Raw genomic sequence first — 12,671 nt, 5'->3', positions numbered from 1 at the left:
TCTGATCAAAAGCGGTCATAAAGGTTGTATTGAGTACTGGGTACAGTGTTACATGTACAGTGTTGGCTCTGCAGCAGTACATACAAACAGTGTTATACTGTCAGTTAGCATCTGTACAAATACTTCCCAAATACTCCCCCAAAGACCTTTTACAGGGAAGACAAGGTCAAAAGTGTTTTGGGTTTTTTTGTTTTTTTCTCCTTTTCTTTATTTGGGTCAATCAAGAGCTGAAGTACTTTTATTTTTTAACAGAGTTTAGTCAGCTCAGGCTCCTCTCCACACCTCTTACCATCATATATGTTCCAGAACAACTACCACCTCTATTACCTCATTTTCATTACCTTTACACATGCTCCCAGCAATCAATCAGTTTTAGAACAATTACATCAATACAATACCACATGACAAAAGATCCCACGTGATCATTAACATGTCAGGTGTTAAACACCAAATGTAGACCAAAATGCTGTTTTCAATAAACATATCCCAGGTGATGTAAGGTACTTTATAAATCAACAGATCACCTATTTAAAAAACAAAAAGAAAAAAATATCTGAAGGGGAAATTAACTAATGGTCTGTCATAACATTATGCAGGTAGATTGCCTTGCAGTCTGAGCTGTCCTTTCTTTAGTTTTTGTACATATGGGAGAATATGTACAGAAACTCACCGTCTAAGAGCTCGGCTGTTTAATCTGTTTACTTTAATTAAACAGAATCTTTCTGAAGTCAACTAGAAACTAATGTTTATTTTACAAGATGTCAAGCTGTTAAGAAAAAACATAACAAAAAAAGAGCTCATAGTAAACAAGTGCATACAGAAAGCCAACAGCCCAACCCCCACATCAGGCAATATTAACTATGTTCAGCTCAGCTCTCCTGATGCTTTAAAAAAATCTCTTCTGGTCGACTGCGTACGTCTTTCCTGCTGGAAGCTTTCGAAAAAATAAACTGTTGCCCCGGCTCATGTTGCCCTGGAATGAAAAGAGTTTAGAAGTGTTAGTGATTCAGTTTACATGATCCATGCAAAACCAATTATGAAGTAAAAACAATCTTACTTGCACCGTTATCTAAAATATAGTTCATTAATATGCATCCTGGGCATGACTGAACAACTTTTACATGATGGGTAATTTGCTATAGCACTGAATGTTTGCACAATACACGTTACACAACAACTGGCATCAAGTTAATACATACGTTCCTTTTCCCAGCTCATGATTGATTCTTTGTATTTGTCACACATTTCACATTAAACAAATTTAACCATAAAAAGCACTTTTTAAATGACTATTTCATTTATTAATAAAAATAAGCTGATTGATTCAACAATAAGAAAGAGACTCGGCAAAGATGGCATCCATGGGAGAGTTCCAAGCCCCCCCCCAAAAAAATGAACGCAAAGGCTCATCTCACATTTTCAAAAAAAACAAAAAAACAAAAAAATTATATCCCATTATATCTGGCATAAAACCGACCCAGCATTTTATAAATACATAATACCAAGACTCAAACATGCTGTTGGTAGTGTGATGGTCTACAGTTGCGATTAATGTAAATATAAAATAAACGCAGAAGTCAGGATAACATCATAGCCCCATTTCATTAAAGAAAACCCTTCAGACATCTTATTACAGTCTGCAAAACTATTTTAATAATTTGGACGCCTTGCCCTAAACCTTTATCTAAGTACTTTTAATCACCAATTGGTTAGTAAAGATGACATACATATTCCAGAAAAATATGTTTCCAATATTAACAATTATCATTAAATTTTAACTATTTTAAGCATTTCTCATGAATGATATCAATTAATTTTGAGTCATTACATTCCTGTCACAGGGCAAAAACTGTAATCAGTTTTTGGCAGCACCTACCACCAGTGTTGCCAACTTAGCGACTTTGTTGCTAGATTTAGTGACTTTTCAGACCACACACGCAACTTTTTTTGCCTCAAAAAGCTTTTTCCGGTGACGTCTGCAACTTTTAGAGGCCAAAAACCTGAAATCCTCTTCTGTCGCCATCTTTAATTCTAAAGGTCTGTCTTTGCCTATCTTTTCATAACCATTTCTAAAAGCATTACACTATATTTGCAACTGTTTTAAACTTGCTGCCAGCATTAAATTGAAAATGAGCATATATTTATATGATATATTTACCTCTTTGCTAAGATGCCTCCAGCAGTCCACCCAAGTGGGATATACTGATGCATAGGGAGGTAGGCCTCCAGCAAGCCTAATGGGAAAGTGGTAATATGAGTCTGCTGGAATACTTACTAAGTTACAAAGTAGTAAATAACTTGCCAACTCACCCGCAGTTATTGACTGCCATTAAGTTTGACACCAAAACAAAAGGATAGGTGAGCATACTAGCAAAGAACTGGAAGAAAGAGGATAAACAGGATCAGACTGAAGGCTACAAACAGATTAAATCGACTAGTTCTTATTAGTGCTCTGCTACTGTCATACTCACCCCTGTCACAGCCTGAGAGCAGTTCTTGATTTCTCCTGTGTGACTCATCTGCAAAGAAAAGGAGTCTGTGTTAGATCCTTAATTTAAGACTGCTTGACAAAAACCTGCCATATCTATGTCAGCACAATACAAAATGGTACTGACCTACAATGACAACATACAATGAAAAAGAAGAATTAGCTATCTTGCAAAAGGACAGACAGAAAATGGATGGACAGAACCAGTGTCTTTGTGCTTGTACAGGTGTATTTCAGGTAATTATGACAAACTCCTATTCAGAATGCAGAATCCCTAACTGAGAGAGGTGGTATACCGAGTCATCAATGGCGTAGGTATTGATAAGGTGAGCCAGCAAGTTACAAATCCACAGCGACAGGACATCACCCAGCAGGCGAGGAATCAAACCACTAGGAAGAAGAAGAAAAAACACACACACACACACGCACACACACCTTGAACAACCCCCTGAAAACATCTGGGTTTGATATTAAAAGATGAATAAGAGACAAAAGATCAACATCTCAGATTTATTTATTTACATCTGGAGCACCTTTTGTCTGAAGCCACCCATTTTTCTTGGGAGCATAAGTATTGGAACATGTGACTGAAATGTGTGTTTTGTTGCCCAGGTGTATCCTGTTATGTTGATTATTCAAACAACAAATAGTGCTGAATGTCTACACTCAGTTTCAGATTTGGGTTTTGGCGGTGCAGATATGTATGATATACAAACAATTGTGAATTTTACCCTCTTTATCCGTTTTGTCAAACCTTTCCCAATTTTCTAACACATGGTAAGAAAGTGAACGTGCTTTTATGTAAAAGGAAGAGACTCAGTGTTTCTGCAACAGATGTATCAAAAAATGACTGAAGCTTTAAAGTGTATAGAATTAAACACTGTACAAGTGTATGCATCTAAATAAGGTCTAAATGTCAGTGCAGTCCATTGTGGACAACGAACAAAGAAAACATTCATGTCAAGACTACTTGTTTTTTTTTTTTTTTTTTATTTCCACAGTGACCTTAAAAAGCACTGAAACACTGCAGTGGCTGTGCCTAAATACACAAATATGAACTAAATGGACTTAAACTTGATCACCAAAAGGTGACCAGAATGCAGTAATAACAATAACTTTGCCTTCTGCCATGCACCTATGGCTTGTATGTGTTTTGTATTGGATAACTCGTCTACTCCTCCCTCTGATGCTCCATGTTAAGTTTTGTTCTGTTACATTAAAATAGTAGCATAGATAACCTGAAATAAGCAGCATTCTGCTGTAACAATGGGAGAAAGACTCAGTGAAGAGCTACAGGACAAAGGGCCAACCCTCACCACCTGGCATTTCAGATTAGAGCTGCCCCATATCATATCATCCATACCAAAAGACCACTGAACACTGAGCACTGCTGGAGCACTCATTAGTTGTGTTCCATTTGACAGGAAGAGCAAAGAGTGGATGGAAATTACTTATGCAGCTACATCGAGGAAAACCAGAGATTTAAGCTGTTGGTTAAAAAGTCTGACCCAATATACAACATCACAGGTAGAAAATATTTTTCAATTTCAATTTTATGGCTTATGGCCATCCTGATGACACCCGATCTCGCCTGATCTCGGAAGCTAAGCCGGGGCGGGGCCTGGTAAATACCTGGATGTGAGACCGCCTGGGAATACCAGGTGCTGTCATTTTATAATGTGACAATACTGTAGAGGCTCCTGAAGAGCTGCAAGTTCAGGTTACTTTAGTTAATGTTACTGGTAAAGTGCAGTTATGCTCTAGTTTTATTTAAAATACCCAGTCTACCTAGGAAACTTCTGTGCTTCCATTTGACTCATGCTGTGTCATATATAATTTTGTGGCACTACTATTACATTATGATGCTACTACTGGCACCTTGTGGCAATAAATTCATACTTTGAAATAGGTAGTCTGTCACCAATGACAGCAGCACATTGGAAAAGGAGAACAGAAAATCCGCTTCATCTTATTTGCATATCGATCGAACAGCAGTTCGCAGAAATATCATTATTGCAAATTTCCTTGAAATACCAGGCACAAAATATGCCAAAGACAAAGTGGGTCAAACTTACGCGAAGAAGCCCAGAATGCCCTCTTCTCTGTAGACTGTGGCGATGGAATCAAACACCCCACTGAGAACAGAAATGTTTTTAATCTTAATTTCATGGCTCTTCTCAGCGAGTGTCACATCGAAAACATTAAAACTACCTGTATTTTGTTTCTCTTCCAATGAACTGCACCATACATCGCAAAGTAATCACTGAAAAACAAGTCAAGAAAAATATCTCACTTCTATGAAGTATGACAGGCATTAAATTGCACTGAGTCAGTCAAAACTATCTGACATGATGTACCGTGGAAGGGATGTGTGACGATGGTGGCACAGGAACGAGCAATCATCTCTTTGGTTGTCTGTTAAAAAACAGAGAAAAAGCAGAAAATAATCAACTAAGATTGAAGCATTTTAACAGGTGAGCTACAGTATTGATGACACATCAACCGTACTGTAGATGTAACTGATCATCGTCATTTGTTCTAGTCAGCGGCTGATCGCTCTGATACTGCTGGGCTATTAATTTCACAGGTTCGCGATCAGAACTGATCACTATTGAGCAAGTGTAAGCAGCTATTAGCACTAGCAAGCAACCAAAAATGTCAGCACTACAATTTCCTCTAATGCAGAGCTCTTCAACTCCAGGCCTCGAGAGCCCCTGTCCTGCAGGTTTTAGATGTGTCTCTGCTTCAACACAGCTGAGTCAAATATAGAAGTCATTATCAGGACTCTGGAGAACTTGACTGCATACTGAGGAGGTAATTCAGCCATTTGATTCAGGTGTGTTGGATCAGGGACACATGTAAAACCTGCAGGACACCGGACCTCGAGGCCTGGAGTTGAAGAGCCCTGCTCTAATGTGACTGCAAAATATTTGGCCAATTGAAATCCATTTTGCTTGTGCGCTGTATCTAACAGGTTTTTAGAGGCATTCATTTTTCCATCCACACAGATGTGCTGCTGCAGTGACAGTAACAACTTTGGTTGTTTTAACTCTATTTTTAATAAGAAAATGATTGATTATATTACTTGTTGAAATGTGTTGACTCCAGAAAACTGGTTTACTTTTTAAAGTTTAACATTCGAGCCAGCCATAGGAAATGTGCCTTCAGAACGAAGGATGGGACTGTTGATGATTCTTTGTAGTGTGAGAATGCAAGAATTTCACTTCCCAGACCACAAAAAGAGAGGTCAAATTAGGAGAGGTCACATTATATTGTGGTATGCAGCTGATCAGTTAAGAGTATTTAAAGAACACAAAGTGATTAAAAAAACACTTGTCTTCTCTCACCCCACCCAGTCAAGGCAGACAGCAACCCACCATGAGCAGTCCTTTCTGTTAAAAGGTTCTCCTGCCCACTCTGCTCAGGGGGGGATTTGTTACTTTTTCTCAGTAATACTGTTAATGATTTGTCTGTACTAGATCAAGTGCTTGAACAGGTCTTACACATTATAACTTCATACTGAATGTGGCCTACAACTGCCATTCTATGGTGTCTTGATTTAGCATTAGAGCTGTACATGTCTTACCTCATTAACAACATGCTGTAGAGAGCCCTCCGCAGCCTTCTGTTGCCCACCCAGTATCTGGAAATCAGAAACCTCAACATCACCTACATGAAATTTTTTGCTACTTTGTACCCTTTTTAAGAAATAACGTACAGATGACTTGAGGAGAGCAATGAAGAGCAATGCAAAGTTCACTAGTTAGACATAAACTGTGGTCAGCGTGGACGAAGGTCAGCACATTAAAAGATGGTGGCACAAATCAGTGCAGTGATTGTGTGCTGTGTGCTGTCTCACACATGGTTCTTTTATATGTCTGTTGTTTGTCTGATGACCAGATATTTTAAGAATTTGGACATTGTGAGGTTCAAATTCATCAAGAGTTACCACAGCATAAGTAAAACTTCCAGGAGATATCATTCAGCCAGCAGGGATCTCATGGATGACCATACTGAATGGCAAATGGACTCGTTCTTATATAGTGCTTTTCTATTCTAATTGCACACTCAAAGCACTTTATACAACACGTTTGTATTCACCTATTTACATTTACACACATTCATACTCCAACAGTTGCATCAGAGAGCAACTTGGGATTCAGTATCTTGCCCAAGGATACTTTGGCACGCAGAGTGGAGCAGCCAGGAAACGAACCACCAACCTTCCGATTAGTAGATGACCCACACTACCTCCCGAGCCACAGCCACAGCGAAAAAGGTGCAAGAGGCATCGTCAAGAGACAAGGCAGTAGTGAGGCTGCCGGGCTGACATTCAGAACAGGCTAAAGAAAGCCCCATATGGGCCTGATTACTAAGCATCTGCCTGACCAAATGGATGACATAGAGCCACTAAGGCAGAAAAACTGGTAGAGAACTATTCAGTTATGGTGATTACAGAGACCTGCTTTACAAAGGCATCTCTGACAAATCTATCACGTTCAGCAGGCTGCACAGCATACCGGCTGACAGGAATGACGACTCCAATAAAAACAGAGGAGGACAATGGATCCACTGTAATGACACATTATGTACAAACGCAACAGTCATTGACAGTCACCAGATTTGGAGTTTATTATACCGAAATACCATTCATTTTACTTGCCACTTGTTTTTTAATCATCATTGGTTGGTAATATTGTTGTCATTGCTGCTTTAAGCACACATACTGGGATCTATTTGAATAACAGTCCTGTTTTACAACCAGAACTGTACTGATAAAATCACCAGTGGCAAAGACAACAGATGTTATCAGAATAACACACAATGAATAACCAGAGATATCAGGCAGCTTCTGAGAGACCGCAATACTGCCTTTAGGTTTAGAAACAAAGAATTATACAGCATTGCCAAATCCAACCTAAAGAAAGGCACCACAGGCAAAATCATAATATAGTAGGAAGACTGAGGGACACTTCAGTGAGCGGGACCCCTGGCAACTTTCGCAGGGTATCCAGCATCCCACTAACTTCAAAGGTAACAAAAACCCAGCCACTGGCAACCAGCAACAGTAGCAACTTGCTTCCTGAGGAGCTCAATCATTTCTTTGATTGTTTTGTGGTGACTAAGACAGAGACTTGGCCCATACCACTACCATCCACTGCTGGCTCAACAAGCTGACTCTTACTGTGAGCACAGAGGACAGAGGAGAGTGTCAATGTCAAATTTATTTATATAGCACCAGAGTGAACCAAAGTGCTTCACAGGCGACCAAAAATACCATACACAGAAGACAAAACAAAAACAACAAACAAAAATCCAGATAAAACATAACTTAAGAAATACAAAATGTCAAGATTAGCTCGAATTAAAAGCCCAATAGGTCTTGAGCAAAGACTTAAATGTAGAAACTGTCCAGGCAGTTCTAATATGAAATGGTAAGGCATTCCAGAGACTCAGTGCAACAACTGAAAAAGCTCAGTCGCCTCTATTTTTAAGTCTAGATCTGGGAATTTTTAGGATCATCTGATTGGCAGACCTCAATGCTCTGACAGGAGTATGAACACAAATAAGATCAGACAAATACAGACGGGCCAGCCCGTTTAAAATATTAAAGTTAAATAAAAAAGTGAAACTATATAAAGGAGTGTCTCTGTAAATGCACAGTTACCAAAAAAAACAAAAAAAAAACAAACAAAAACAGTCCAGCAATCAGAAATATCCTCATATTTTCTCTCATTTGATGATGATGGATCAGCGTCACCGCTCTACTTACACACATTAATGTCAAAGCCTTGCAACAATCTGGGCATAAACCTATTCTGTTAACCTTTAAGATGCCAGGCCAGCCAGTGCTGTGCTCTGTTTTGAAGCTAATAATATATACATGTTAGGGCTGTGCAATTTATCAAAACTTAAATTCAGTCCCAATTGCTGCTTCCTGCAATAATTGATAGAAAACTTTTTTCTACATTCATTTTTTATGGTGCTCTAATGATAAATTCAGCACACCTCTTTCCTTTATAGTAATGTAATTTTCACAATAGTTCAGACCCCCCAGATTCATTCCCTGTAGCAGGTTTAGTTCAGTCCAAGCCAAGCTGATGGAAAGAAAGACTTTGGTCAACAGCAATTTCAGCAATTTGGAATCACACCGCTTTTTTTTAAAAGATATTTTTGGCCTTTTTAATGGCTTTATTTGACAGTTTTTTTTTTAGCAGTGGAGAGAGACAGGAAAGCAGGAGCAGAAACAGGGAAGACACGCGGCAAATGGTGACAGGTCGGGACTCGAACCTGCACCGAGGCATATATGGTCACCTGTGCACGCCCTGAGCCACCCTGGCACCCAGAAACACACTGCTTTTAAAAAGTCTGGCAATGAACAACAAATTCCTGGTGTTTCTAAAGTGGAGTCATTGCATTAAAAAAAATCATGAATAAAGGGCAGTGTGTTGCTGCACAGGGAGACAACTTTGAAGGGGACAGCAGCCAAATTATTGTATTTTATGAACTTAACAAACTGTGACTACAAGTTGGATAAAAACCTCTTACCTGAGGGGTGCCGTGTTCTTGACATTTCTGTAAGAGGGCAGAGCATCAGGTTATCAAACTGCCAGCATGAACAGCCTGAGAGTTACACTTACAACATGGATGGCAAGGAAAGAGCTGAATGCAAGTGTCATTGTCAATCCCCTGCTAATGCATTGGAACAGTGAGGACAATCTGTTTATTTTTGCTGTGGACTGAAAACATTTGGGTTTGACCCAAAAAAAAAAAAAAAATCAACATCTTAGCTTTTATTTCCAGGTATTTACATCTGGATCTGATACACAGTTCAGACGATAGCCCCCATTTTTTTCTTGTGAGCAAATGTATTGTAACAGATAAAATAAACTGAGTAAGACTTAATATTCCCACTGACATCAGTGAACTATTGCATTCTTCTTTTGTGATGCTTTCCAGGCGTTCACTGCATCCTCTGTCTGTTGTTTGTTTGGGGGGTACTCCCTCCAGTCTCCTCTTTAGGAGGTAAAATGCTCTGTAGGGTTAGAGTGTGGAGATTAACTAGGCCAGTCTAAAACCTTCCACTTCTCGCCCCGATGTACTCCTGTGTACTTTTGGCAGTGTGTTGTCTGTTTTATCTTGCTGCATGATGAAGGATCTCCCAATCACTTTGGTTCCATCTTTCTTTAAATTGACAGACAAAATGTTTCTGTAAACCTCTGAGTTCACTGTACTGCTGCCATCAACTGCGACATCAATGAAAATGAATGAGCCCATCCCAGAAGAAGCCATGCAAACCCAAGCCATGACATTAACTTCACTGTTTTTCACAGATGAGCTCATATGTTTGGAATCATGAGCAGATCATTTCTTTCTCCAAACTTTAGCCTCTCCATCACCTTAATTAATCTTCATCTCATCAGTCCATAAAACTTTATACCAGAATTTCTGAGGCTTGTTTCTGTACTTCTTGGCAAATTCCAGCCTTCCTGTTCTTCTTGCATCTTCTGGTGAAGCCTCTGTACCATCTTCTAAGAACAGCTGATTGTGATGCCTTCACTCCTACCCGCTGGGGGTTGTTGCTGATGTCACTAACAGCTGTTTTAGGATCTTTCTTTACACCACTTGCAATGTTTCTGTCATCAGCTGCTGTTGTTTTCCTTGGTCTACCTGTTTGATACCAGTGACGACTTTCTTCTCCAGGACATGGTTGTACTGGCTATGGCCAATGTTTGTGCAATGGCTCAGATTGATTTTGCATCTTTCCGTCTCTCACCTAAACAATGGTTTGTTTTTCCACTCTCTGGAGACTCTCTGGTTTCATGTTGATTACTCCTCTAACTATAAATGTGCAATCTGCACAGGCAAAACAAAAATCTGAAACTGAGTGTAGACATTCAGCACTATTCACTGTTTGAATGATCAATGTAAAAGGACACACCTGGGCAACAAAACACACCTGTCAGTCACATGTTCCAATACTTCTGATCAAAGAAAAATGGGTGGGTTCAGACAAAAGTGCAATCTAATTACCTGGATGTAAATACCTGGAAATAAAAGCTGAGATGTTGATCTTTTGTTTCATATTGATTTTTTGATGTCAAACCCAAATGTTTTAGTCTACACCAAAGAAAAAAAAGAGATTGACCTAACTGTTCCAATACTCTTGAAAGGAAGCGTATAACCGATTTACTGCTGCCATCAGTATGTATCCCAAATGATCAAAAGCCAATCCCAACAGAGGACTCAATAGAAACTGATTGTTTGATCACTTCTTTGTATGGCAAACAAATCTATTATGGCCTACCTGTAAAACTCTGCTGTGTACGACTGTGCCAACAGTGCCTGCACAGAGCCTTGGACCAAGCCCTTTGAAGAGACCAGCTTTCCCATCAATCCTAACGATGTGTTTTGCTGAAACATTTAGTCCAGAGAAGGTTACGTTATAAAAATTTGTAAAAGCTTCAAAGTTTAATATCAGCATAGAGACATTCAAACCACTGTGATAAATGTTACTGACCCCATTTATAAAAAGGTTTAACATCAAGACTCAAACTTACCATAAGCAAACAGTCCAGGGAGCTGGTAGACATGTCTGCCAAATAAATTCCGGCCCAGGGTGGCAGGGAGCGGCTCGTGTCCTACCTGATGAAACACAGAGTCATGTTGTTATTATTATTATTATTATTATTATTATTAAATATAATAATAATACACTGACAAACACTCTTGTTCATATTGTCAGTCCACAAATTGATGTTGCTCTTTATTTTAGCAGTCAGCCCTCACTTATTCTGTTATTTTTCCTCTATAAAGCTATGTGCCCAGGGCTAGAGTCCCTAGTTCACACAGGTTTTACAGGCTACTGGCTTCACCACAACTGTGAAGTAAATATCTTATTTGAATTATAAACTTTTAGCCTTTTGGATAATACTGCATCCACAAATTCAACAGACTTACACTTAATGCACAATTGATTTGGATCTGACAACCTGCCAGAAATATGGAAATGACACGCACAAGGCAGGGCACTGAACTTTGCATCTAATAGAACTGTCACTACCTTTGCAGTCACAGGACAAAAACACATAACAAAATGCATCACATGATAACAATCTACTTTGTTTTTCAAAGATAGACCGCTTTCGGATTACTTTACCAGCGCGCTGTTATCGTACTTCTCTATGTTGTTAATAATTATTTCAATAGTATCCATACAATACAAAACTTTCACTCTGTACGACTTATTCAGTCATTAAGATCAACCTTAAGTGTAACGCCAAAATAGTTGGCTTTGGTTGTAATTTAGCAACTGGTAATTGGCAGAAGTCCCAAATCCTCTGTCCGCGTGCGGTTATTATTAATGATTTTCAGCAGGTATAAAAGCACTGAGCTACTAATAATACAGAGTGTAACTGAGAAACAGACAGTATAGATTTCGCCTGGATTTTTAACACTGTCACTGACAAACAGATGAACAGACACGCTCTTCCAGGAATTGGTTGAAGATATCATTTTGTGAGTGTGGCACCGCAGCAGGTAGCGTTAGCTGAACAGAGGTAATCGGCAGCCTAACGCCGCCGGCTTTCTTAGAAAATAAGCCATGTAGAAGTGTGTCCGTGGAGGAGAAACTGTTTTGATCAATCTGCGCACAGAGCATAAATGAATCAGCGTAACATTTCAGTTAATTACAAACATTCATGCACTTCTTCCGCCCTCTGCACAACAAGGAAATAGAAGGTCACGGGGACAACAGACAGGCCAGCAATGTGGCCGATCCTGTTCCTGGGAGAGTCCCTGCTGTTACTACTAAATGCATTCTGAAATAAACAGTTGTCAAGACTCACTAAAGGCCATCGTGTGCTACAAACGTGTTAATTTACTTATAAACGAGGTGACAGTAAATATTTTCAATGGAAAACAAATGGCAGTTTCTTCTTCGGGATACTAACGAGTTTAACAGCGTCTGAAGCAGGTCAAACACTGGAAACTTCACAGAACCTGCCCAAACTCTTCCCCCTCTTACCTGGATCAGGACTTTAATGTACATCAAAGGATGGGAGAGGACGGTGAGTCCTGATCCCAACAACACTTGACCACACATGTCCGCCATTTTTGGAGAGACTGTGGAGACAGGAAGTTCTCTTTTTTTCGTCTGGGAGCAAATAAGCGCCTTGGACAA

At 39.4% G+C, this 12,671-nt stretch overlaps 1 protein-coding gene across 1 annotated transcript; it reads right to left on the bottom strand.

Moving 5' to 3' along the window:
- mtch2 (mitochondrial carrier homolog 2) lies at window positions 1–12,671 on the bottom strand. The gene is made up of 13 exons (XM_030725183.1): window positions 12,516–12,671; window positions 11,050–11,134; window positions 10,797–10,903; window positions 9,038–9,064; window positions 6,075–6,131; window positions 4,846–4,903; window positions 4,700–4,751; window positions 4,564–4,623; window positions 2,785–2,878; window positions 2,472–2,519; window positions 2,311–2,378; window positions 2,159–2,234; window positions 1–973 (listed from the first exon to the last, which is right to left on the bottom strand). The coding sequence occupies exons 1-13, from the start codon at window positions 12,600–12,602 to the stop codon at window positions 887–889; spliced, it is 906 nt and encodes a 301-aa protein (XP_030581043.1). The 5' UTR covers window positions 12,603–12,671; the 3' UTR covers window positions 1–886.

The sequence above is a fragment of the Archocentrus centrarchus genome, unplaced genomic scaffold (assembly GCF_007364275.1).
Source record: "Archocentrus centrarchus isolate MPI-CPG fArcCen1 unplaced genomic scaffold, fArcCen1 scaffold_48_ctg1, whole genome shotgun sequence".
Taxonomy (NCBI): Eukaryota; Metazoa; Chordata; class Actinopteri; order Cichliformes; family Cichlidae; genus Archocentrus; species Archocentrus centrarchus.
The sequence above is the reverse complement of the archived record's forward strand: the minus strand, read 5'-3'. Positions and strand labels throughout refer to the sequence as shown.

Coding starts and splice junctions, on each gene's coding strand:
- mtch2 (XM_030725183.1), bottom strand. CDS start 12,602: ATGGCGGACATGTGTGGTCAAGTGTTGTTGGGATCAGGACTCACCGTC. Junction 2,879..4,563: donor GGCATTCTGGGCTTCTTCGC/GTAAGTTTGACC, acceptor TCTTCTTCCTAG/TGGTTTGATTCCTCGCCTGC. Junction 2,379..2,471: donor GCTCTCAGGCTGTGACAGGG/GTGAGTATGACA, acceptor TCTTTCTTCCAG/TTCTTTGCTAGTATGCTCAC.